Source organism: Gracilinanus agilis, chromosome 4 (assembly GCF_016433145.1).
Source record: "Gracilinanus agilis isolate LMUSP501 chromosome 4, AgileGrace, whole genome shotgun sequence".
NCBI lineage: Eukaryota > Metazoa > Chordata > Mammalia > Didelphimorphia > Didelphidae > Gracilinanus > Gracilinanus agilis.
Window position 1 is genome coordinate 280,924,180 of NC_058133.1, and position 27,102 is coordinate 280,951,281.

The 27,102-nt window shown below is 39.5% G+C and overlaps 2 protein-coding genes across 2 annotated transcripts in view; one reads left to right on the forward strand and one right to left on the reverse strand.

Moving 5' to 3' along the window:
• Window positions 1–316: 316 nt before the first annotated feature.
• TDRD6 (tudor domain containing 6) lies at window positions 317–8,691 on the forward strand. The gene is made up of 4 exons (XM_044675334.1): window positions 317–4,708; window positions 4,883–6,392; window positions 7,877–8,001; window positions 8,581–8,691. The coding sequence occupies exons 1-4, from the start codon at window positions 317–319 to the stop codon at window positions 8,689–8,691; spliced, it is 6,138 nt and encodes a 2,045-aa protein (XP_044531269.1).
• A 4,185-nt stretch (window positions 8,692–12,876) lies between these two features.
• PLA2G7 (phospholipase A2 group VII) overlaps window positions 12,877–27,102 on the reverse strand; it is a 34,305-nt gene continuing 20,079 nt past the window's right edge. The window contains exons 6-12 of the mRNA XM_044673031.1: window positions 26,758–26,884; window positions 25,055–25,168; window positions 21,060–21,151; window positions 17,365–17,535; window positions 15,274–15,422; window positions 14,462–14,549; window positions 12,877–13,953 (exon numbers count right to left, since the gene is read on the reverse strand). Coding sequence (XP_044528966.1) covers window positions 13,884–13,953; window positions 14,462–14,549; window positions 15,274–15,422; window positions 17,365–17,535; window positions 21,060–21,151; window positions 25,055–25,168; window positions 26,758–26,884 — 811 coding nt within the window. The 3' untranslated portion in view covers window positions 12,877–13,883. The remainder of the gene's footprint in view (window positions 13,954–14,461; window positions 14,550–15,273; window positions 15,423–17,364; window positions 17,536–21,059; window positions 21,152–25,054; window positions 25,169–26,757; window positions 26,885–27,102) is intronic.

The following is a 27,102-nucleotide window of genomic DNA, read 5'->3' on the forward strand; positions in this document are numbered from 1 at the left end:
TGGGCGAGGCGAGGCGCGAGGGAAGCGGTTCCCCGTCGGTTTTTAAAAAAGTTTTCCTTTCTCTGCTTTTGATTTTAGGTCGCCCACTGGCGGTCGAGGTTCGCGGCACGTTCTTCCCAGGGACTTGGTCGTGGGGTTGGTCCCAACTCAGTGAGTGTTCTACCCAGCGTCCGGGGACTGCTGGTATTGGGGGAAGCCTCTGGAGGAGAAGCCAGCTTCCCAGTTCCGTGCCTCCGATCGCCAGCTGCCCTCGCCTACTTTGCCTTCCTTCTACCGCCTCTCCTTCCTAGCCTCACCTTCGCTTCCCGCCTTCGCCATGTGCTCCACACCCGGCATGCCCAACCCTGGCGCCCCCATCACGCTGCGCGTCTCCTTCGTGGATGTGCATCCGGAGGTCATCCCCGTGCAGCTCTGGGGGCTGGTGGGCGACCGTCGAGAGGAGTACGTGCGTCTGGGTCACGACATCCAAGTGGCCGCAGCGGCGGTAGCGGCCCGGACCCGGGCTATGCCAGCAGCTAACCCCGGCGAGCTGTGCCTCGTGCAGCTGGGCCCCCGCTGGCACCGCTGCCGCGTGGTCAGCAGACAGGCGCAGGAGTGCCGAGTCTTCCTCCTGGACGAAGGCCGCACGGTCACGGCCAACTCAGCTGCCTTGGCCCCTGGCCGCAACGAGTTCTTCCACCTGCCGTCAGAGGTGCTGGGCTGCGTGCTGACCGGCCTGGTGCCACTCGGGGGAGGCGGCGGGGAGCCCCAGCAGTGGTCCCGAGGCGCCGTGGATTTCCTTGGCCACCTCCAAGGCAAGGAGGTGCAGGGCCGAGTGCAAGATGTGCTGCTTCCCCAGCGCCTGGTGCTGCTGGAGGTGCCTACTGTGTTCCAGCAGATGCAGGACCTGGGCCTGGCGCGACAGGTGCCTGACAGTCTCTTTAGATCACTGCTGAAGCGCTACATCAATGCCGCGGGCGCTTCGGTGCTCCTCCCCAGGGCCCTGCCCAAGCAGGAGCCCCCGCAGCTCTTGGATTACTTCTACCCTCAGCTGCAGCTGGGCGTTACGGAGCCTGTGGTGGTGACCCAGGTGTGCCACCCGCATCGCATTCACTGCCAGCTCCGCAGCCTTTCCCAGGAGATCCGCCGGTTGTCTGACAGCATGGCCCATGCCTATCGGGCAACAGGTACCGGGGACGAAAGTGGGAGAAACAGCAGCTGGGAGGAGAGGGAGGAGAGCCCGGACAAGCCCGGCTCCCCTTGTGCCGCCTGTGGCCTGGACGGACAGTGGTACCGAGCACAGCTGCTAGAGAATTTTCGACCGCAGCGCTGTGCCCAAGTGCTGCATGTAGACTATGGGAGGAAAGAGCTAGTGAGCTGTGGTAGTTTGAGATACTTGCTTCCCGAATATTTTCGGATGCCGGTGGTTACTTATCCCTGTGCCTTATACGGACTCTGGGATGGTGGACGAGGCTGGTCTCGTTCCCAAGTAGGAGACCTCAAGGCCCTGATCCTAGGTCAGGCGGTAAATGCCAAAATTGAATTTTATAGTTCCTTTGAACACGTATATTATGTAACATTATATGGAGAGGATGGGATTAATCTCAACTGTGCCTTCGGGGTCCAGTCCTGCTGTCTGGCCGACAGACTTCTCCAGAGCCCCGGCCTGGAAGAAGAGGAAGGAAAGGAGTCCGAGCCTGAGGAGGGGTTGGAAGATGACCTGTCTCCGCCCGTCCTGAAAGCTGTGCGTTTGAAGGCTAATTCTTTCTATGATGCCCAGGTAGAATTTGTTAAGGATCCCTCGGAGTTTTGGATCAGGTTGAGAAAACACAGTGGCCCCTTTAGCAAGTTAATGAGGAGTATGTGTAACTTCTACTCATCGCGAAAGCTGGACGGCTTGGCGCTTCAGCCGGTGCCCGACCACCTCTGCTGCGCCAAGTGGAAAGAGCACGGGTATTACCGAGCTGTAGTCACTAGACTGGTGGGGGACAAAAGCGTGGAAGTGCACTTGGTGGATCGGGGCGATACTGAGACAGTGGGCTGCTCAGACGTGAAAATGCTGCTACCTCAGTTCAGGCAGCTCCCAGCTGTAGCGCTGAGGTGCTGTCTGGCCGATATCTGGCCCCTCGGGGAAACTTGGAGCCGGGAAGCCATTTCCTATTTCAAAAAAACTGTGCTGCACAAGGAGTTGGTCATTCACGTTCTCGATAAGCAGGATAACCAGTATGTCATTGAAATTCTTGATGAATCAAGAATGGGGGAAGAAAATGTAAGCAAACTGATTGCCCAGGCTGGATATGCCAAATATCAGGAATTTGAGATGATGGACATCAGGCCACCAGCGCACTCCCCGGGGCAAATTCCAAATCAACTAAATGCTGATTGTAACCGAATGGCTTCTGCCAAGAAGGTTGGAATGGGACAGTGGGCAATGAAAGATGACAAGCCTCCAGTTTTAGACGTTGGGACTGACCGAACAGTTGTTACAAAAAGCTCTTTCAGTGAATCAGTTGTGCAGGCAGCAGAGAAAACAAGAAATATGCCTATCTATTCTCCACTAGTACAAAATTATTTGGAAATTAAGCCGGGCTCTCCCTATAAAGGTCAGTTAGAAGTTGGGAGCACAGTAGAAGTTAAAGTGTCTTATGTTGAAAGCCCTGGATATTTTTGGTGCCAACTGACCAGAAACCTCCAAGGTCTCAGAACCCTAATGTGTAAAATTCAGGAGTTTTGCAAGAATTCTACCCCTCTATACCAGGGAATCAGTCCAGCTTGCTTGGCAAAGCGAACTATTAATGGGAAATGGTCCAGAGCTTTGATTATTAGTGGAACCCCTTCTACTGACCATGCCAAAGTAATATTTGTTGACTATGGAAATAAAGAAATAGTCTCTATGAAGAATATCTATTCAATCAATGATGATTTTTTAAAGCTAAAGGCTCAAGCTTTTAGATGTAGCCTGTACAATTTAATTCAACCAGCCAGTCAAAATCCCTTTGTTTGGGATGAAAGAGCAATTCAAGCTTTTAAAGAATTTGTAGATAATGCCTGGGAAGATAATCTGGAGTTGAAATGCACAATTTTTGCCCTAGCAGCAATAAATAACAAAGAACTCTTTAATGTGGTAGATTTACTAACTCCTTTTCAGAGTGCTTGCCACTACCTAACAGAAATTGGGTTTGCCAAACAAGTTCAACTTCAGAAACCTCTAGCATCCTCCATGCAACTCCATTCCTACTATTATTCCACCCATGACATCAAAATTGGAAGTGAAGAAGCTGTTTTTGTAACACATGTTGATGGACCTTGGACTTTTTATTGCCAGCTTTCGAGGAGCTCAGGTGTGCTAGAGCAGCTGTCAAGTGATATTTGTCGATTAAGCAGAGTCTTACAACATTCAAAAACATCTTCATTAAACCCTGGGACTTTGTGCCTTGCAAAATATAGTGACCAGAATTGGTATAGAGGAATAGTCACAGGCAAAGAACCAAACAAAGTTTTCTTTGTTGACTTTGGGAATGTTCATGTGGTTGCAAATGAAGACTTGCTTCCAATCCCAGGTGATGCCTATGATCTCTTACTTTTGCCAATGCAAGCCGTGAAATGTTCTTTGTCTGATGTCTATGACAATACTCCTAAAGAAATTGCAGGTTGGTTTGAAGAGGCCGTATTAGACAAATCACTGAAGGCTTTAGTTGTAGCAAAAGATCCAGATGGAAGGTTGATTATTGAATTGTATGATGGTAGTGTTCAGATTAATGCTAAAATAAACGAGAAGTTGGGTTTACTAGGCTTCAAAGGGCCAAAGAAAGTAGAAAATGAAGAATTGCTCTCTTCAGTTGAAACCCTTAAAGTAAAAAGCGAAAATAGGAACTTACTTGCTGGATATTCCAGCAAAACAGCAAATAAATTATGCACGTCAGAGATCCAGGGAGAATCATGCAAACCTAAAATCAGTTTAGCATGTAAGGAATTAAAAAACTTACAAAGTTCAACCAAGATAGGCTTGTTAACTCATTATCAGGAATCTGTGGGAGGTCAAAGTAATCACGTGTCCCATCCACCTAATAAAATAGGAGAGAATCTTGTTCAGCCCTCTGTACAAATGTTAGAGAGAAATAAGGACTTACCGCTTAAATTTTGTGATCTACCTCAGAAGAGTATAGTGCCTGGTTTTAAGACAAAGGTATATGTTTCCCATATTAATGATCTAACAGACTTTTATATTCAATTAGCTGATGATGAGGAAGAACTTGCAAGTATTTCAGAGAAGTTAAATGATGATAAAACAAGACGGGAATGTTTTGCTGGACGATCTCTGGCAAAAGGAGACTTGATATGTGCCATTTTTCCAGAAGATGACTTAAGGTATCGGGCTGTAGTCAAAGAGCAGTCTGGTGACCTTGTCACTGTACAATTCATAGACTATGGGAACACTTCGGTGGTCAACATTAGCAAACTAAGTAAACTTCAGAAAGCTAATGCTTTAGTTCCAGGGATGGGCATTCACTGTACCTTGGGTGGGCTTCATATCCTGCAGATTAAAAACCAATGTCAAGAGCTTTACTTTTCAGAGAGAACAGGTGAGGCTCAGATCAATTGTGAGTTTGTCATGAAATATGAAGATAAGTGGGATGTTTTGCTTACAGATGAACAGGGTGTAATATCAGAGGATATGATCAGCAAATTTATATCTAATGGAAAATCACAAGTAGAAACTTCTGCCCAGGTAAATGCAGGTACCAATCCAGAGACTCTTTTAGACCCTCCCCCTCCTCCTCCTCCTCCCCCCCTTCCTCCTCCTCCTCCACCTCCTCCTCCTCTTTCTCTTCCTCTTCCTCTTCCTCTTCTTCTTCCTCTTCCTCCCCACCTTCCTCTTCCCCACCTTCCTCCTCCCCCTCAGGACCCCTTTAAAGATCCTGGCAAAAAAAATTTTAAGTTGCGGAACTGGTACCTCCCAGAAGTAAATAAGATAAAAGTTTATGCCACTGTGATTGATGGGCCAGAGTATTTTTGGTGTCAGTTTGCTGACACAAAGGTTCTTGACTGCTTGGACCCCCAAGTACAGGCTGCTGGAGAACATGCAGCAGTCTGTGCAGACTGCATTTCAGGTGTTCAGTCAGGTGTGGCTTGTATTGTGAAATACAGTGAAGATGGGCGTTTTTATAGAGGACTTGTTACTGAAGTGCTAGAGGAAGACCTCGTATCAGTTAGGCTTGTGGACTTCGGGAATGCAGTCAATTTTTGCAGAAATGCCATCTGGAATATCCCTAGTGACCTCTTGAATATCAATATGCAGTGTTTCCCCTGTTGCCTATCAGGATATAACGTTTTAGAAGGTGTCTGTTCTTTTGAAGAAAATGATTATTTTTATGAAATAGCTACAGAGGGTATTTTAGAGCTCACTATTTTAGAGATCAAAAAAGATGTCTGTGATATCCCACTGGCAGTGGTTCAATTAAAGTATGAAGGTGAAAACCTTAATGAGAAAATGCTAAAATTTTCGGAACAGTTCTGTACAACTGATGAAGAATTCCCAAAGACTTTATGTGAAAACAAACTGAGGGAAGCAGAAACTCCCAGGTCCCTCAGTCTTGCCATTGGAAATAAGCCTAACAAAGTTGCACAAGATGGCTTACTCTATATGGAACCTCAAGGAGATATTTTCCGTCTAAGTGGTGGATTAAACCATGTGGAAACCAAGCCAAGTCTTGCTTTTGAAAATGAAGCCATCAAGGCTTTTGTGTCTTCAGCAGGACCGCTTGGCAAAGACAGTGCTGGAGATAATAGAGTAGAGTGCTCTTTGGCTGAAAAAGTAAAGTTTGACAGTGACAAAAACCTGATTACGGGATTAGAAACTCTGCTGCCACGAATTAATGATACCAAAGAAATCTTGGAACTAGATTCCCTTGAAGTACCCCTCTCAATGGAAGAATCAAAAGAGTTCTTAGAACTGGAGTCCATTGAATTACAGCTTTCTCTAGCTGGTGATGAGGCAAAAGAGCTGGACCTGGAACCTCCCATGGCCCAACTTTCCCAGGGATGTGACCCAAAAGTAGTTACCTTGGAACAATTTACAATCCAGCTCTCAAACAATTCTAAATCGGAACAGCTAGAATTAGAATCTCCAATAGGATCTCTGTCTCTGGACAAGGAGACTCAACCCTTTTCAAAGGTGAGTCAGAAGGCCCAGGAAACTCCATGTCCAGAGGACCCTGGAGAGCCAAATCATCTAAAACCTTTTGACAGATGCAAAGTACATTCCAAAACAGAGACTGCACATAACTTGTATAAGGAAGTGTTTACAGAGTATAAAAACAGACTTACTGTTGAGTCTTTGACTCACTTGCTCCCTGAAGAAGAAATAAAAGCAGAAGAAAACCATGGGAATGCTTTAACAGACCACGCTTCAGGTATGTATTTTCTTCCCTCCCTCACTACTTTTTATTGAAGTTAAAGTTAGTGATGTGTATTTCACCCTTTCAGGGACTGAGTATCCCAAACTAGGAGATGCTGAATCTCAGAGGTTTTTCTCCTTAATTGTTTTATATGGAAGACACAATAATGGTAGATTTAGAAAGGGAGCTGTGGCAGGGAGGTGGGCAGAATTTGTCTAAAGCAGTGATGGGCAAATTACGGGGGTGCGAGCCAGATGCTGCCCCCTGAAATGTTCTATCCGGCTGTGGGACATTATTCCTAATCTGATGAATACAATGAGTAGGATACAGTACAGTGAAACTTCGAAAGAGTTGCCTTAGAAACAGACTGACAGATGAGCATTTCCTTTCCTTTGGCCCCCTCTTTAAAACGTTTGCCCATCACTGGTAAGGTATCTCTTAGGGTAACTTATTCCTGATGAAGATTTATGGTATTAAATAAAGGGTTTCAATTTTTTTTAATCCTTACCTTCTGCCTTAATATGAATTTTTAAGACAGAAGAATGGCAATGGGTTAAATAACTTGCCCAGGGTCACATAGCTAGAAAGTCTGAATCAAGATTTGAATCCAGGTCCTCCCAACTCTAGATCTGGTGCTTTATCCAATGTGCTGCCTACCTGCCCCAAGTTATCTTAATTTCTACAAATGGGTTGTTAAAATTAAACCCCCAATATCTTGATATGAAATCTTACATGTGTGTATATTTATCATACATTTACCAATAGAGACATTTAAAAATTGTTTTCAGTGTTTCCTCTATGGATTGATGGTCAGAGACTGCATTTCCTGAGTCAGTGATTTTAAAATTCCTTTAAGTGTTGTGGTATACTAAATATCTGACATTTCTGATGACCTCATTTTAAATCCAGCAATACTTTATAACACTTTTGCCTCATTTTGCCATTATTTTATGATGCATATAAGTCTGTTATGCCAAATTGTTGTATTTTTAATCTTCCCTTGAACTTAGAAAACTCGGAAAAGATTTAGGGAACTTTTTCTGAATAACTGATTTATAAATTCAGAAATATAAAACTGTAAGATTAAAATCCTCTATTCATCCTTTGCTTTAAGATATTCTGCCGTTTTCTGTTCTGGTTAGTCTAGTAACATGATTAGAGAAAATGGCAAGCATCTAACTTTCACTGTCAATTGGAAATTTGAAATTCTAAGATTACTTTGTCCGAGATCATACTCCCAAGTTTTTAGCATATACTTCTATTCTCTGGTAGGTCCTTTGATGCCAATTCCCCCATTGTGACCAAAAGGTGAGGGGAAAGTATCTGTGGCTGATAGAATTAAAGTTAGAAAGAGATACAATTTCACTGATAATATTTTTTTTAATCTGTCAAGGAATAGAGTAAAGGCAGATTTGGAAAATGCTTTGGAAATCTGAGATTTAAAGAATTAGGGAAGGAAGGTATGGACAAAAAAGCTTAACTCTTTTTGAATTTTATAGCTCAAATTGAAAATACCTATACTCTAGAAGGATTCACCATTGGTTCGAAATGTGTTGTCTGGTCAAGCATAAGGAATACATGGTCTGAGTGCCAGATTTTGGAAATAGCTGATGAAGGTACCAAGGTAAATTGGATTTGTGTTTCAGGTTAAATAATTATGGGTATTAAGAAAATTATCTGGTATTAAAATTTTTCAGAGAGGACTTCTTCTAGAAGAAAATGTCTTTTGTTATAGTACATGAAGTAAAACCAGCAACTGTTTATTTCTCAGGCTGACTACCCTGGCACAGTTACCCTAAAATGGCTTTAGAAGTGGCTCTTGCGTTAAAACCACTTTTATTCCCTAAGAATGGAGAAGCACCAGAAACTTGTTTTTTGTTATTTTAAAAAAAGAAAAAAAGAAGAAGATAAAAAGCATTTGTGAGGTTTTTACACTGTACTACAGAAAAAAATCCCCCTGAGCATTTAAATTCTTGGTTTTGCTTGGAATATAGTCTGTTAGCCTCACTGAAATGGTTTATTTTGCATTAATAACAAATCAAAGGTTTAATTAAATTGATGCTTCTTTGTAAATTGGCAAATGGTAAACAGTTCAAAGTTTGAATCTGATTATTCTAAGTGTCATGATAACTTTTGTTACATTGTAAATTTTCATTGGGTTACAGTCTCTTGTCTAAAAAGAGCTCATTTTTATCTTTTCAAGGTTCTGAACCTTTCAAATGGTATGGAAGAAATAGTGAACCCAGAAAATGTCTGGAATGGAATACCTAAATTGAATAATAGTCCATCTGAGGTATGGAATTACAAAATTTGATTATTGCAAGACCATTGGGAAGTGCTTCAACAATACATTAAAGGATAGCATGTGTATCTCCATTCCTTAAGCTTCATATTTTAGTCTCCAGGCTTGGAATTTTAAATTGAGTACAATCTAAAGCTGGCATTATATAGGTCATTATAAAGAAAATCTTGAAGGCATAATTGACTTTAGAAAATTGATGTTCTGCATATCTATTGTTTTACTAAACAAGTTTTTTGGCCTAACACCTCAAACCAAATGGGGCCCAACCTTTTTGGTAAGAAGATTCACAGAAACAAAATAGCTAACCAAGAGGAAAATTAATCTGGTGAGATGTGAACATTTGGGGATTTTGCTTAGGTTGATGCCTCACCTGGCCCTACCTTCCACTTTGCTTAAAGAAAAGCATTTCAATCAGCAAATAGGAAGGTTTCTCCATTTTTGTGTAATGCATAGTGTGTGAGGTGTTTTAATTGGGGTAGCCAGGCAGCAAAATGGATAAAGTGCATGGCCTAGAGTCACTAAGACCCATCTTGCTGAGTTCAAATTTAGCCTGATACTTACTAGCTTTGTGATCCGAGGAAGTCACTTCACCCTGCTTGCCTCAGTTTCCTCACCTGTTAAATGAGGTAGAGAATGAAATGGCAAACCACTCCAGTATCTTTGCCAAGAAAACCCCAAATGTGAAAAGTTGGATTTGACTGAAAAACAACTGAACAACAATAACGTGGCACTTGACTCTCCCTGGCCCCATGTTGACTCAGGTGATTATTACAATAAAATTCTCCAGGTTTCATTTTTTAAATCTTCAGTATAGATCAAAGCCACTGTATTAAAATATTTTTGGCAAGTGATCTCATGGGAAAGCTTTGTTAGTTATTTCCAATTGGTGCTGAAGATGTATGTAAGTGTAAGGTGATTAAGGACTTCTGCCTCATCTGGTATGTGTACTTGGCCACCTCCATTGACCTGTTAATTTAAATAGTTGATCTTTTTAGGTGGATGTGATGATAGTTTTTGCAGATAGTTCTCTCCACCTAACCCTATCATAATTCTTTAAAACTAAACAAACCCCCTAAATTTAGCCTACTCAGTTGGACATGAGTTTATTTAGAAAAGACAACTGAGAAGTTGAACACTCTTCTTTAAACTTGTTTTAATTCTTCCATAGTCTTATATCCTTTTCCTCCTCTTGGAACTCCTCCACCACCCCACCCCCATCTTATTTTAGGTACTTTGTATGTATTATAGTGTGGGTAGTAACTTTGGGCTTTCTTTTGGTAGGGTGTATATCAAGCATTGGAAAAAGATTTTTACTTAAATTCAACAGATGACACTGCTATTAAAGGTAACTTTGAAATACAAATTCTGAGTGGTAATTTTAAATACAGCCGATATCACTCTTGTCTCCAAGGAAAAGGTAAAATGGTTAGTTTCCTTGGTCTTAACACTAGGAAGTAAATACTTGAGCCAAAATGGGTTAGTAGTAACCAAGTACATGTTCCAGTGGATTTTTTCCCTTTTAGTTTCACAGCTTGATTTAAACTGTACTTTTGGTGATGTTAGGCAAAAATGGGATAAGACAGTAAGATGATTGAGTACAAGGGGTAGGTGATTTGAGCAATCAGCCTTAAGGTTTTGTGTTCTCGCTTGCTTATTCTCAAAAGACATAGGTACAGTAGTCATATAAATCTTAATGGTTTTTGTCACACAATCAAAGATTAAAAGCAAATGAAACACTCACCAGTTCTGTATAATTCCTACAACTATTCTGTCCCTCGTCTTAATCTACAAATGAAGCAGCATCTATACAAATAATATTTTCTTTGTTTCTGCTCTCTCAGCTTTAGGCTTTACCCCTCTGGTTTTAGAAAAACGATCTGGAGGTGATTTAAATGTGGAGCCTTAGATGTTGCCCAGAAATCATGAAATAGTTCCTGACTGTGGCATCTTGTTTTCACGATTCAGATCAGCAGAAAAATTGTGGGTTCATATTCTTGAGAAGAACTTGCCCTTTTGGAAAATGATTTTTAAAAAACACTTTTAACAAATTTCAGGTCGAATATATCTATGGTATTTTACGGTGCTATCTTTGTAAATAATTTGCAACATCTCCCTTTAAATCTTAATAACAGTTCTTACCTTTGACATGGAATATTTGTGTCTTCCATATTAGTCAAAATTCAGAAAGTGAACCTATGTAAATACAGTATATAAATTAGTGGAAAAAATCCTTATGACAGAAAATGCTATACATGACCTGTGTATATTATGTGATGCTCTCTACTTTAGAATGGTCTCATTTATTAGTAATAGTTCTACTTTGTTTGGAAGTTTTGTCTTTCCTTTCTGGTGAATAAATAATTGACCACTTGTTTGAATTTGAGTATGTATAACAAGACTGAATAAAATTTTTCCTTAAAAGATGGTGGTTGTGTAGGTTGCTTTTTAATTTTAAAAAATTCTTAATAAAAGATTTTGAGAAATAGGTAGGTTTGACCATTTGACATTTAACTTCTTTCTGAAACTAGTCTGCCTCTCCATACCAATAGCCTAGTGTGATAATTCCTATTCAGTAGTCATTTGGGAGGCAGCCCATTCCACTTTTGGGTAGTTCTGATTGTCAGGAAGTGTTTCTCTTCATCCAGCCTAAATGTATCTCAGCTAAGAGGTTTTCCTTCTGGGCCAAACAAAACAGTTTAATCTTGAGAATCCCTAGCTTTGTAGTCTAAAGGAGACTGCATTATTGAAAACATAGAAGCTTCTGTCCCCCAATGGCATTCTTGAAATTTCACCATCAAACTGGGTGTCATATTAAGTTGGAGAGGTTGTGTATGAGGATCCAGTGATAGACTTATGGCCAGTTTATTAGGTTTAGAGAGACTCTAGTGATGAATGGAACTGGGGTGGGGGTGGGGGGCTTGGCCACTACAACTATAAGACTATCAAAAACTTAGGTGTGATTCTGTGAAAGACAAAAAGAGTACCAGTCTTCTTTAACTTTACACTCTTTCACCTACTTTATAATCCACTGAAATTTGTTCCACAAGACACTCCATCTCCTAATCATTGCTTCTTGGCTGTTCCCCATACCTGAAATGTTCTCACTCATCTCCTGGCTTCCTTCAAGCCTCAAACTAAAATCCCATTTGCAAGAAGGGGCAGCTGGGATGGCACAGGGGATAGAGGGCTAGACTTGGAGTTAGAAGGATTTGGTTCAAATTTAGCCTTGCTGTATGATCCTGGATAAGTCACTTTAACTCTATTTGCCTAGCCCTTGTTCTTCTGTCTTAGAATTGTTACTAGTTCAGAAAGCAAGGGTTTAAAAAAATCTTTCTTGGTCCTTTTTAATGCTAGTTTCTATTTACTTCCCATTTACACTGTTATCTCACACATACATTGCCACTTTATACATCATTTCCTTCATGTGAGCTTCTTGGGGCTAGGATTGCTTTTGTCTACCTAAGCACTTAGCATATGTCTGGCACATAGTAAGAGCTTAATAAATGTTTGTCAGATCATAGGTCCCAAAACTAATTGTGTGTCTTGGATGGACTAGAAGGTAGAAGCTTTGGAGTGGAAGACAGAAATGGCCTAAGTTATCAAACTTCAGTTTGCAAGGTATAAATTCATTTTAGACACATGTATGCTTGTAATTAGGAAAGAAACTACAGACTGAAATGGTAAAATAGCTGGGGTTCAGAAATATTTATTGGATTCCCTCCAGCATGATGAGCTAATCATATTTTAAATAAGTATACTATGTATATATTACTCTTTAATAACAAGTAGGATATAATAGTTAACATTAGATGATTTTCCTTTTATTTAAATGGCAATTTAAGAATCTTGTTCATGCCCCATGGTTTCTTGCTGGAAAAGGGACCTTGGATTGGCTAAACAGCTTCTTACGACCACAAAACAAAGACAGGTCCACTAAACCCACTAACCGCCCACTGTAAAGGCCAGGACTCCGTTAAACTCTCCCAGCATTCCTCTCCAAATAACTTCTCCATCTGAAATCAAATTTAGTAGAGGGCAAAGTCAACAAATGGTCAGAGGGAAGCATTTTTCCAGCTTAGACAACTCAGGAGGGCTGCAGGAGCATTGTTAACACTGTGGCAGGCATAAGGCTAGAGGGCTGCAGGGGCATCAGCTCTGTTGAATGTCATTAAGCACATGGCATCAGAGTGCATGGAAAAACACATGGAAAATCCAACCTTTGTGACTTCTTGGGTGCAGTGAAATGCAGCAGGGTTGTAAGGAGCTCCAGAGTTGGCAATCAGAACATCCTGGTCATGTAAAGCTTGGACAAAGTCACTCATGCCTGTCCCTCATTTTGAAAAAATGGATTTTTATTGATATTTTTTGTTTTTACATCACCTACATTTCTCCATGTATCCCCCCTTTAAAAAAAAAAGAAAGTAAAGAAAGTTGAGCAATACACTGCAAGTTGGCTTCTATGTGCCAAACCTGTACTCTCCAAGGTGTCAGAGGGGAAGGTGGCTTCTCATATTATTGTAGGGGGCCAATCTTGGAGATTTAAATTTCATATCACTTTTGCTGTTGTTTTTTTCATTTTTATAGTTGTCATATGTGTTTTTCTGATTCCTCATGTTTGCATCAGTTCATTTATGTCTTTTCTCATGCTTCTCTGTAGTCACCATTCATTGCTTTCATAATTCATATTCCAATTCATTCCTGTTTAAGCCATTCCCAACCAATGGCTATCTTTGTTTCCTGGACCTTTTAAAGGTTGGATTACCTTTTAAAAAGAGCAGGTTGGACTACAAGATGTCCAAGATTCCTTCTGTTTTGATGATCCTATGTATTTATTTTTCTTTTCCTACATTCCTCATCTCCTTCAGTCTTATTAGATTTTTTCTATCTAATTGGGATGAGAATATCCTTAAGAAATACTGGTGTGAAAGTGAAGCTATTTGGTTAATATCCCAAAAGAGCAATCTTCTGGTAAGGATCTGGAATCTAGTGTATAATGTATTTGTGTAATTTTTACATATAATCTTTTAATTTTAAGTTTGAAAAGAAAACCAGGAAAACTTTATTTTCTTAGAATTCTTGAATATATACAATCATCCTGAAAGACATTTCCTTGTTAAGTCTTTTTCCATTATGGAACCCTTTGCTCAGAAAATGGAATGTGCTTTATTTTTTTATTTTTTTATTTTTTTTTTTGGCTGCATACTCTATCTAGCTGCCTTTCTCCCTATTTTTTCATATTCCTCCTCTGGGCTGTTAAGTGTCAGATGGTCATTAGTTTGGCGGTAATGATAGTACTACCTGGGGTACCCACGATAGCACTTTCTCCGTGATCCTTGGGATCAAAAGTATTTAGTGCTCATAATTGAAATGTAAAAGGAAGTGTGAATACCACCCTCCATTCCCATCCCTCCCCCTCTTTTTTCTTCATAAACAAGAATGGTATATACTCATTATTTTTGTAGAGGGGCACCCCCCCCAAGCCCTTCATCAGAAAAAAATGCTGATGTAGAAACCTTTGTTTTATAAACATTAATATTTCTAAAAGGTGAGAGTAATAAAAATACAGGCTACTATGATTTTATACATTTAAATCCTTTGAATTTAAGCATAATAAACCTCAGCCACTTTAACCGATGATTATAGCATAGTCTATATTTTCAAAAGTACATGGGCAATAGTTAAAAATAAACAACTATGGTCTCGATGAAACATAATTTAGTTTTTTAAAAAATGGGTTGGTCGACACTGCACATTTCTTTATTCCAGGTACTCAGAAAGATATGTAATTGAGGCAGCATTGCTATCTCGAATGAGGTTTATATCTTCACCTTCAATTAAAGGGTCCCATTGATTAAAATTTCTCTGAAGACCTAAGCAGAAAAATACGAATATGCAAAAAATTTAGAGAATTGGAGGTATTAATTAGTGACTTGCAATTTCAAGTAAAAAGACTGAAAATCTTAAGGGAAAAATAGTTTCAAAGGGTCTCAACAGAAAACTCAGGTTAGGAAATTATGTCAGTGGATAGCTGCTCTTCCACAGGAAATTGGAGTGGTTTAAGGACCCAGCATATAATTAACCCCAATATAAATTTCATCCTTTTGGAATTAAGGTATTTATTATGTGATAAAGTATTACTAATGCTACTATATTGTAAACATATATGTATATACATACACACACACATATATATATTATATACATATATATAGGCTTATTTGTCTATCTGTGATTCTAGATTTGTGATTTCTTCAGGGCAGGGAACTTTGATGATGTTTCTGGGGTGTGAGACTGTGTGTACTATATGCTATTATATGGCATAATATAACTTAATATGTGCATGTGCTATAGGCCACTTGTATGTCAGTGACAGATGCTGCACAGTAAATTTTTAATGTGTTGCTAATATTACCTAGTTTTCATTTCTATCTTGATTTGCTAGTTTTTCCAGTTTAGATGAAATGTTATATTATGAAATTATAAGCCATTCTATCAGAGGTTTCTTAAAGAGAATTGAAACTTGAAAATAGGTTACCCTAGCTTGGGGTTAAATATTGACTTTTTGATGAAAGAACTTAATTAATAGTTTCTTACCTAAATGCTTTTGCAAGAAAGCCAATGAAGCTTTGTTGCTCAGATCAATGACTAAATTCGAATCAATATCTCCTCTTAATGAGAACATGTACGCAAGTATCCTACCAGTCACAAAAGTAAAATCAGGAAAGTTCTGATGGACTGATCCCCTGGAAAGAAAAAAGACATAGAAATGATCACATAGAAGGCTCAATGCTACAGCATGTCAAGGTAACATAAAGGATGCTACACAACGACGGGTCTAGGAGATGAACACCATGACTGACAGGACAGTCAAGTATGAGTGAGCTCCAAGTTGGGGAGCTAATCTCCTCAGATATTGTATTTTATAACCAAAGTAGTGTCACGAATAAGATGCCTTTGGGGCTTTAAAATTGTACATACCCTTTGATCCAGCAATACCACTCCTAGGTCTGTATCCCAAAGAAATTAAATTTTTTTTTAAAAAAAAAGGAGTAAGTTATTTGTATAAAAATGTTTATTATAGCAGCTCATTTTGTGGTAGCAAAGAATTAGAAATTGAGGGGTTGTCCATCCATTGGGGAACGGCTGAACAAGTTGTGGTATATGCTTGTAATGGAATACTACTGTGCTATAAAAATTAATGAGGATGATTTCGGAAAATCATGGAAAGACCTGTCTGAATTGATGCAAAGTGAAATGAGCAGAACCAGAAGAACATGGTACGCAGTTAACAGCAATACTGTATGATGAACAGTTGCGAATGCCTTAGCTTTTCTTAGCAATATAGGGATCTAAGACAATCCCCAAGCACTCATCATAATGAAAAATACCACTTGCCTCCTGAAAAAGAACTGATAGAGCCTGAATACAGACTGAAACACACTATATTTTGCTTCATTTTTTTTTGTTTTGTTCAAGTTCTCTCCCACAAAATAACTAATATGGAAGAATATTTTACATGATTGCAAATCCATAGCAGATTTCTTAATGCCTCAGGGAGGGAGGAGGGAATTTGGCTCAAAAAAAATTTTTAGTAGGTTAACATTTGTTTTTACATATAATTGAGGAAAAAATATCTTAAAAAAGCAAAGTTTAGTTTAAAAAATAGATGCCTTTGGTTGGGCTTGCTGGTATTTGCCTATAATAATCTGAAGAGAGCAGATCTCTTGGGCCTGAGATTTCTGAGTATAATGGACTTGAAAGGGGTTGATCGAAGCTCCTGTAAACCCCACACATCCAGCCAGGGCAAGGTAAGGAGATCTTGATAGGGTGGGAGCTGAGGGCAAGGAACAAGCATTTACTAAGCATCTGCTGTGCTCCAGGCACCATGCTAAGTGCTTCACAAATATCTCCGGCAACCCTGGGAGGTAGGAGTTTAGAATTGAGGAAACAGACAGAAGTTAAGTGACTTGCACAGAATTAAATAGCTAAGAAAGTGCTGAGGCAGGATTGAGCTCAGGTCATCTTCCTGACCCCAGGGCTCTCACCATTGCACCATCTGTCTCTGATAGGGAGACAGACCACCAGAGAAACACAGACAGACAGACAGAAAGGTAGGTCGTTTCCAATAACCAATGACTTGCTCACCTTTTGAGAGGATATGAGAAAAATTAAGTAAAATATTATTTAGGTATATCCAAAATTCATTTCAAAGATCACCTTGCCAAATAAGTTAGAAGGGGAAAAATCCCCCTCCTGTGCCAAACCCTCAATCTGGAGGGACATCAGATAAAATTTAGAAGAAAACAAATTGCTCTAGTAAAAAAAATGAGTAATATGGAAAAATACATTGAGTGATAATATATGAATAACCCAATATATGCAATATCGCTTGTCAACCCTGGGAGGGGGGAGGCAACAGGGGAGGGAGACAACATGAATCATGTAACCTTGGGAAACTCGTGTACATTTGTTACTGAAATAAAGAATTAAAAAAAAAGAAAAAATGATAGGTTCTGTCTAGAATTTTTCCCTCATAATCAACAAAAAATGAAGTCTTAAACTCATCTAACATTAGAGTTCTGCTGTGGCCATCAATGTGTCTTAAAAGTTTTATTATTTTTTTTCTCTTGCCCCAAGCTTTAAAGTTTTAGAGACAATTAAATAGAACTACTTTGTCATACTTACTTGATTGTGATCATTTTCCTTTCTTTATCAGGTAAGTAGAATTTTTTCATTCTCAGGATATTTTCTGCAGTCTGGAATCTTTCAGAGTTGATAAAGAAGAGCGGCTGGGGAACTCTACAGTACAACTCTTCACTTAAGGGAATCATCCATGCATCCAGGGCAATGCCACATCTGGGAACATTTCATTGACAATAAAAAAAAACCAACAAAAAAAAGATCTTGTACCTTAATTGACAGGAGAGTCAGTTCAGAATTCCAATATACATGTGGTCCTGGTGTTAGGAGATAAGGATGACAGTCATTTTAATGACTTTGGGGTTATATTTAGCAAGATTAGATTTACTATGGGAAATATTTACTAAATGGAAGCTATGGGACAACTAAATGGCACGGTGGAAAGAGGTCTGGGAGCCTGAAGTTAGGATACCAAATCTGATCTCAGACACCAGCCATGTGACCCTAGCTGGGCAAGTCACTTCATCCTTTTTGTCCCAGTTTCCTCACTTATAAAAACTGGAAATGGAAATGGCAAACCATTCCACTAGTTTTGCTAAGAGAATCCCAAATGGGGTCATGAAGAGTCAGATATGACTAAAATGACTATCAGCAACAATAGAAGATATGAGTTTGCCTCCCTCAAGATAACCCATGCTAGGTATATAATCTTCATAATGAATCTTTGCTGGAATTCATAGAACTGAGAATCACTCATAGAATTCATAATTATTAATAATTAACATTCATAAAATGTTAGAGAGCTTAGAGGGGCTCTTAGAAGAGACCTTAGAGATCTCTCATTTTTACAGAAGCTAGAGATTTTTTTTAAACCCTTACCTTCCATCTTGGAATCAATTCCAAGGCAGAAGAGTGGTAAGGGCTAGGCAATGAGGGTTAAGTGACTTGCCCAGGATCTCACAGCTAGGAGTGTCTGATATAGAGCATTTGGAGGACACAGAGCTAGTTAATGGCAAAGCTGGAAGCCAGAACCCAAGTCTCTTGATTCCTTGTTTACAATCATCTTCAGATGCAAGTTTAGAAAAAAAGCCTCATCAGTGTAAAATAGATAATATTCATTGAGAAACCATTATAGAATAGAAAATTAGTAGCTGATAGAAGCTTTACTGTATAAAATTATCTAGAACAGGAATTTGTAGATATGGAGATGACATTTAAAGAATCGGAAAAAGAGTTGTATAATGTTATTCAGTCCACATACACAAGGGTGCAATTGACTGAAGGGGACTCATCAATCTGAGATCAAGTAGAATAATATAAAAAAGCAAGTTAAGCCTGGAGCTATAATCCCAGCTCTGACTAAGTATGAGACCTGAGTCTGAGTTTCCTCATTTCTAAAATAGGGTTAAGTTGGAAGGAGATCAGACTGACAGGCTGTGACATATTGCTGAGAGAAGTGGGACAAAAGTCCCTCTTGGAATTCTATAGGTAAGCCCAGTAGTTGCTATCTGCACAGAGCAACAACCCTTTAGAATTTTCTGGCCAGAATGACAGTTGCTGGAGAAGAGATGGGCAGGCAGGCATCCTGGCTGAAATGAAAACTGTTTTCTTCCGAGGCTCTCATCTCTTCCCTGTTAAGGAAATGGGAATGCTGGGAGGACTGGCCTTAGCTAAGGAATACGATAAATCCTAAACTGGGTTTCTGACCATGTTAAGTGTGAGTTTAACTGAGAGACCTGGGGAAAGATAGCAAAATTCAAAGTGTTATAACAGGGTTGAGAAGACTTCTGAAGATGAAAAGCAGATGAGAAAAGTTGAAGAAAAAATCAAAAAAAGCAGCCCTGACCTCAGCATAGGATCCTGTCCTTCCTGGTACAGTCAGGCTGAGGAGAAGAGATTTTCATCAGCCAATAGCTGAGAGGAACCTAATTGAGAAATTCATTGAAGCAAGCTTCACAGTTATTAAAACTGAAGATGTTGGTTGAGGAGAGCTAATGCCTTTCCTTATAGGCAGAGGCTTACCAGGCACAGCACCTCCAGTCGACTGAAGGATTAGACTGAACTGCAGGTGGTTCTGAAGTGGCCTCCTAGGGACTAGAGCTGAAGCACATAAGGAGACAGAAAAAGTGCAGGCTGAAAAAGGTAATCTCTCCTCTAGGGGAAAGACTTATCAGAGTACTCTCTGCCCACAACTGGATGCTAGAATTGTCTTAAAGAAAGCTGAGGAAAGAACTGCAACTGCAGAATCCCTGGTTGTGGTGCACAAGGTACTAGGGGACTGAAAATAGAGTTGGTGGCCATGGAGAGCAAAATTTGGAGGATAAAAGTGAAAAGCAAAGATACTCGGCAGAGAATAATAGAGCTGAACACTTGGTGGACCACAGAGAGGAAAGCCACATTGAGCACACAGAAGTGCCAGCAACATCTATGGAAGACACCCAGAATTTTGAAGTTTTGGAGGTATAACTTTGTCCCTTTCAATGTAAGTGTCCTGGTTAAATGTGGATGTCCCATCTATGATGGCTATTAAAGGTATACTCTCCACTGTATGTGTACTTGTGGGAGACTGAGTTTAACACTTTAGGGGCAGTAGAGGGTGGAAATCAGGTAGCCAGGTGGCACAGTGGACAGAAGACTGGGTTTGAAGTTAGGAAGACCCGAGTTAAAATGTGACTTTAGACACTAACCTTGTCTGGGCAATTCACTTAACCCTGTTAGCCTCAGTTTCCTCATTTGTAAAATGAGCTAAAGAAAAGGAAACCACTCCAGTATCTTTGCTAAGAAAACCCCAAATAGGGTCACAAAGTCAGGCATGACTGAAAAACTTAACAAAAGAGGAAGAAACTCCATATTATTATGTGATTTAAATAGCTATTTAATTAAATGTCATTATTATGAACTAAGTGTGGTTTAATGGACTGATAAAAAATAAAATACCTTGGGGATGGGGTTCACCAATTCAGTTTAGACTACAAACTGTCTGGAATCTGGAGAGTTAACTGGGTAGACCTATGATGACACAAACCCCACCTAGAACCTTAAGGTTGTAGGAGTTGTAGAGACTACAGGTCCGACTCCCTCATTTTTCAGATGAAGAAACTGAGGCAGAGGTGGGTTAGTTTTACCTTGCCAGGGGTTTCTTAACTAGTAAGAGTTTGAAACAGAACTTCTTGGTTCTAAATCTAATGCCCTATTATACCATATGCCTCTGCAACTTTAAACCTGAAGTCTTTTAAGTTAAAATTTTAAATAATTTTACACGTACAAGGTAAGCATTACGTTACTCTTACTCACCGCAGTAGCCGGTAATTCTGTAGAACAAATAATATGAATTTCCCATGTTAAGCAGCAAAACAAGGTCACAAAGGATGTTGAATAGCAATCTTTTCTGGTGTGCTTAAGAACAGGGTGCTGTTTTCCATATAGTACTAAATAAAGACTGAGGATAGACTATAAAAATTCATGATAATTATTTTTCAAACCCTTACTATCTGTCTTAGAATCAATACTGTGTATTGGTTCCAAGGCAGAAGAGCAGGAAGGCCTAGGCAATGGGGGTTAAGTGACTTGCCCAGGGTGGTCACACAGCTAGGAAGTTTCTGAGGTCAAATTTGAACCCAGGACATGTGGACTCTAGGTCTGGCTCTTCATCTACTAAGCCACCTATCTGCCCCCCAGGTTAAAATTAAATCACAACATTTACAAAAATTTATATTTTCTTCTTGCCTTATTTTCCTTACCGGAATCTGTCGTCTTCACTAAGAGACTGAATAACTGTGGCTCCACCAAAGGAATGTCCCATTACTGCTATTTTATTTTTATCAATTGTATCCTGTGTAGAAAGCATGATAAACTCATAGCTTTTATGACATTTAAAGTAGAGAAGAAAACATGAAATGGTTTCATTATTCATGCAGTTATTCATTCAATGATCATTTTTAATCAGCTTGATTTCTTTCTTTTTTTCCAAAGTAAAAACCTTTGCATTTATCTTAGAATCAATACTCTGTATTGGTCCCAAGGCAGAAGAGTAGTAAGGGCTAGGCAATGCAGGTCAAGTGACTTTCCCAAGGTCATACCACTAGGAAGTATTTGAGGTCATATTTGAACCCAGGACCCTCCTATCTCTAGGCCTGGCTCTCAATTCACTGAGCCATCTAGCTGTACCCAGCTTGATTTCTTATTTTAAAAAATACATTGAAGACTTGTGAGAATACATAATTTGCTTTTACTTACTTACTTTGATAAATTTAGTGATCCTTCATTTTTCATGAGTTCAATAGTCATCTCCATGGCAATGACTTCCAAATCTGCATCATCAGCTCTAATCTCTATCCTAGGCACTAATCTTATATCACTAACTTCAAATCTCAGCCTAAGAAAACACTGATCCCACCTATATACCCTCCTCCCCACATATACACACAAATCCTTTTCTCTTTTTAGATTTCTTTATTTCTGTTGAAAGAACCACTGTCCATATCCAGTTGTCCAAAGTGTTGAACCTGGGCAACTAGATGCAAGGTGGTAGCTACAACAGAAATAAGAAAAACTTCATTCTCTCTCACCACATCTAATCCACCTCCAAGGCTCATCAGTCCTATCTCCACATCTCTCATTTCTAAACTTTGTTCTCCACTCACTTACCACTTTAATTCAAACTCCCTGCTTTTAATCTCTTCCTTCACCAATCTATCCTCCACTCAGAGGCCAAAATCATTTTCATTAAAGCACAGGAATGACCAAGCAACCCTTCTACTCCCATTCAAGAATTTTCAGTAGCTTTTCATTGCATCCAGGCTCAAATACAAACTCCTGACTTTGGGATTTAAAACCATTTACAGTCTTGCTATACAAGCTCCCTTTCCCTTCCTTTTCTCCAGTCTTCCTTCCCTTCTCTTCCCTTTTCTTCTTCCCTTTCTCCTCCTCCTTCTTCCTTCCTTTCTCCCTTCTGTCTTAATATCAGTTCTAAGACAGATGAGTGGTAAAGGCTAGGCAATTGGGGTTAAGGAATTTACCAGCTAGGAAGTGTCCAAGGCCAAATTTGAACCTAGATTGTGTTCTAACCTCCAGGTCTAGTGCTCAATCTACCCAGCTACCCCTTCCAACCAACTTTTTCAACTTTAATACTCTTCTGTTCAACTTTAATATACTCTTCTGTTTCACTTGCTAGTTCCTAAACATAGACCATATCTCCCTCTTCCATAAGTCCACATCCTCCATGTTTGGAGAGTTCTTCCTCTTCATCCCCACCTCTCAGCATCCTTGGTTTTTCTTCAAGGCTCAGCTCAAGTGCTACCTCCTAGAAAGCACGTTTCTTCATCCTGCTAGTTTTCAAGAGTTCTTTCCTTCTTCAAATCATTTTGTCTTTGCTTTTATGCTTAAATGTATGTTAGAGCAAGATTCTTTAGAATAGGGACTGAATTTTAGTCTAGCCTTTGCATTCCCAGGGCCTTGGGCTCAGGGTTGGTATTTAGTAAACGCTTACTAAATTAATATCTCCCACCAAATAGCTATCATTATCTCCCAGAGCTTTGTCCTGAGCCTTCTTCTAGGAAGTGATGAGAGCGCCAACAAAGAAGGTGCCAAGGACAAGATGATTTGAAGAAGGAAAAAACTCTAACAACCATCAGGATGAGGAAAAGTACTTACTAGGGGGTAACACCTGAGCTGAGCCTTGAAGGGAAATCATACCCCTGGCCTTTATCCTTCCTTGTGCTCAAGTCCAACAACATCTTTAATTGTCTATTAGCTATCGCCACCAAAGCATCTCACTGGCATCTCAAACTTGTTGTTGAGTTATTTCAGTTGTGTCTGACTCTTCATGATGCCTTTTGGGGTTTTCTTTTCTTAATTAATTTATTGGAATATTTTCCCATGGTTACATGATTCATGTTCTTTCCCTCCCCTCTTCCCTCCCCCTTCTTTTTGGGGTTTTCTTGGCAAAGATACTGGAGTGGTCTGCCATTGCCTTATCTAGTTCATTTTATAAATGAAGAACCGAGGCAAACAGGGTTAAGTGACTTGCCAGGGTCACTTGACTAGTAAGTGTTTGAGGTCAGATTTGAACTCAGAAAGATAAATCAAGCTGACTTCAGGCCTGATATTCTATTCACTGTGCCCCATCTCAAACTTAGTTCAAATTATCTGAACTCACAGCAAAATGAATTTGTAACGTCCAAAGTTATTTGAATATTGAAGTTGTCTTAATTTATTGAATTGGAAGTTATCTGAATTTATGAAAAGTGGAAATTGTCTGAACTTTCTGAAAGCTAAAATTATTATCTGCCCTAAACTTGAGTGGATGCCTTCTAGTTTTCCTATTTCTGCTCAGGGAGGGTACTATAATCTTGACCATCAAACCAAGGTTTGACCTTAGAATCATCCTTGAATTTTCCCTTTACCTTCCCCCTTTGATTTCATCTTCCTTCCCCATTTAATTATAGTCGTCAAACCTTAGACTTCTACTTCCATAAGATCTCTTACTTTTTCTCCATTTACACATCCTACCACCTTAGTTTAGGGGGTCCTCACCTCTCACCTGCCTCTTCTTAGCGGTCCCATTTCTCTGTCCTTCCTGTTCTAGTCTGTCCTTTAGCTGCCAAAATCATCTTCCTAAGACACAGCTCTCATGATGTCACCTCAGAAATCTTGAATGACTCGCTACTAAAGCTAGGGGAAAAAAAGCCTACAAAACCTTCAGCCTGGAATTCAGGGTCCGTCAATCCCCCTTTGATGTCTAGTTTCATTTCACATTTATCCCCCCCTTCACACAGATGCCATTGTTCCTAGAATTCCATTTCCTGCCTCTGCATTTTCACAAGCTTCCTTCGGGCCTGGAACGTGTTCACTCTTATTTCAATCCAATTCTACAAGCATTTATTAAGCATCTAGTGTAAACCTAGCATGTAAACCCTGTCTAAATACTTATTAGGAGAAGGCAGCGTGGAGTCGTAGATAGACAACCTGCCTCAAAAACAAAGACCCAGATCCAAGTCCTACCCTTAGTACCTACTGGCTGTGGGACACTGACTTTGAGCTAGTCAGTGTTTATAGTAATTCTCTAAGATAATAAATGGCAAGGGAAGTCCTGATGTGCATTAGCAGTCATTTCCTCATCAGGGAGCTCCTTGAATGTAAGGGATTGTCTTTTGCCTTTTCTTTGAATCCCCAGCACTTAGCAGAGTGCCTGACATATAGCAGTAGGCGCTTAATAAATGTCTGTTGACTAACTCTGCCAGTAAAATCACAGGTCTGGTCTCTCACTTCTGACCAAGTAATATGATGATTGTATGTGCCAATAAGGAATGACACTGGCCTCCCAACTGTTCCATAAATGCGATGCTTCATCTCTTGGCTTTGGGTGTTTTCTCTGGCTCTCTCCCACACCTGGAATGTTCTGTCTCCCTCATCTTGGCCAACTAGCTTCTCTGGCTTCTTCTTAGTCCCAAATAAAATCTCATCTTCTATGGGAAGCCTTTTCCAGCCCTTCTAAATTCTTAATACCGTCCCTCCTTTGATTATTTCCTACTTGTCCTGTACATAGTGCTCCTCTGTACTGACTTGTTTTGAGATTGTGTGCTCCTAGAGGACAAGACCTCCCAGTTGAAGGTCCTTTGCCTCTTTCTGCCCCCCCCAATTTTTAGCACAGTGACCCGGGACAGATCAGGCAAATAATTTATTAAGCATTTATTGACTGACTGAATTTAAAGAAAAAATGGCTTTATTGTCTCACCTTTAGTTGGTTCAAGTCAAATGTGGAATCCAAGACATTCTCCACTGTTTTTCCACCATTAATATCAAGGATCAAATTAAGAGCTTTAGAGCATTCTTCTGCTCTTTGAAGTACCTGGGCAGTTATAAGAAGTAAATGACACCATTTCACATAAACAGAACATTGTAAAAGCTTTAATTCTTTGCTTGAAATATAGAAAAAAGTAGAGCCACCCAACTGTTTATTTCTAAATAGCATGTAGTTGTGTTTAATAAGAAAAAACTAGCTTGTCAGGACCTATCAAATCACTGTTTAACAATGAACTTTCTAAAATTAAAGTGCCTTGTGCAATAAATGAGAGAGGCAATGTGGCTTATTGGAGAAAGAGTAAGCCTCAGAATAAATAAATCCTGAGTCTGAATCCTACCTCTGACATAGATTGGCTGTATGACCACCGGCAAATCATTTTATCTCTAAGTGTCCTAGGCAAATCTCTAAGGCAAAGTAATGTACAGATTAATTGCTGATCTGCCTCAGGTGAGAGAGTTTCCACACTGGTACTTCCCTCCATGGATAAAATCACAGATCTAGACTCCCAAAGAGAAAATTTCCAATAAGTATGGTACCATCTGCCAGCATTTTAGTTACTTTTGTATTATAAAATGGAAATTTTATTGTATAAGGTTTAAAATTTTTATTTCATTTGGATATGTATAATTTATATATATAACATTTATTTGTATGTATATGTAACATATTTGTGAATATGTGTATATTTAGATATTGCATATAGATAAATATCTATTTGACCATGGAGAACAGCTAATGGGAGCATAGCTTGAATGTGAAATTAATTTTCTTTTGTTAAATTTGGTTTTAATATCTCTAATAAGTATTTCTAATATTTCTATAAAAGTATTTTGCAGTTCTACAGCTTATTGCAACAGATTTCCTATCTGTTGATGTTAAAACTATAATACATATTACTTAATTATTGGCACTATTTATAGTACAATTGAGAATGCATTTTAAAAAATCCTTACTTTCTCTCTTTGCATTAGCATTTTTATCATAACTATTAGTATGGAGATATAATTATTTTAGAATAAGGCCTGTCTATTGGACATTTTCTCCATTGTGTTGTTCTTTTTTCTTTACTTAAAAAGGCATTCTCAGGACAGCTAGGTAGCATTGAGTCCCAACACTTGGAGTGTGGGAGGACCCAGGTTCATATCTGGACTCATCTATTTCCTAGCTGTGTGACCTTGGGCAAGTCACTTAATCCTAATTCCCTAGATCTTGCAACTCTTCTGCCTTGGAATTGATATGAAGAGAGAAAGCAAGGATTTTTTTTAAGTGACTCAGTGGATAGAGAACCAGACATGGAAACAGGAGGCCCTGGGTTCAAGTCTAGCCTCAGATACTTCCTAGCTGTGTAACTCTGGCCAAGGCACTTAACCCCAATTGGCTGGCCCTTTGCACTCTTCTGCCTTGGAACCAAAATAGAGTACTGACTCTACGACAGAAGGTAAGGGTTTAAAAAATAAAAAAAAGTTAGCCAGATTTTATCCAGAAAGGAGATATATCCTACCCAGTTTATTATTTATTTGTTTCTCTTTTAGCATCTCCTAGTTTACACACTTTCAGAAGGCAAAAACCTAGAGTGTAAATTTCCGTATTGTCCAAATTGCTTTGAAAATGCCTCTCACTGGAATATACCATACCTGTTCATTGCGTAGAAGGTATTCCACGTTCTGTGAACCAAGGCGCTTATAGGGAAGCCAGGACTTATTATCTGCTTTGACAGCAAATTCATCTTTAAAGTAAAAAGTTGCTGATGCCGATTGATCTCTATAACATGGAAAAATTGTCATCCCATTTGCTTATTCTTCCCTTCCCTTCCCAAACAACTTTCCATCCTTCCACTCCAACCACCTTCTGCTTCTCCCCACCAACCCTAGCCCTTTCATTCTACTTTGCAGCCCTCCAAAATTAAGCTTAAAATTTTCAAAAAAAAAAAACAGATAACCAAAAAAAAGATCATCTCATCTCTAAAGAGTTCTAGATAG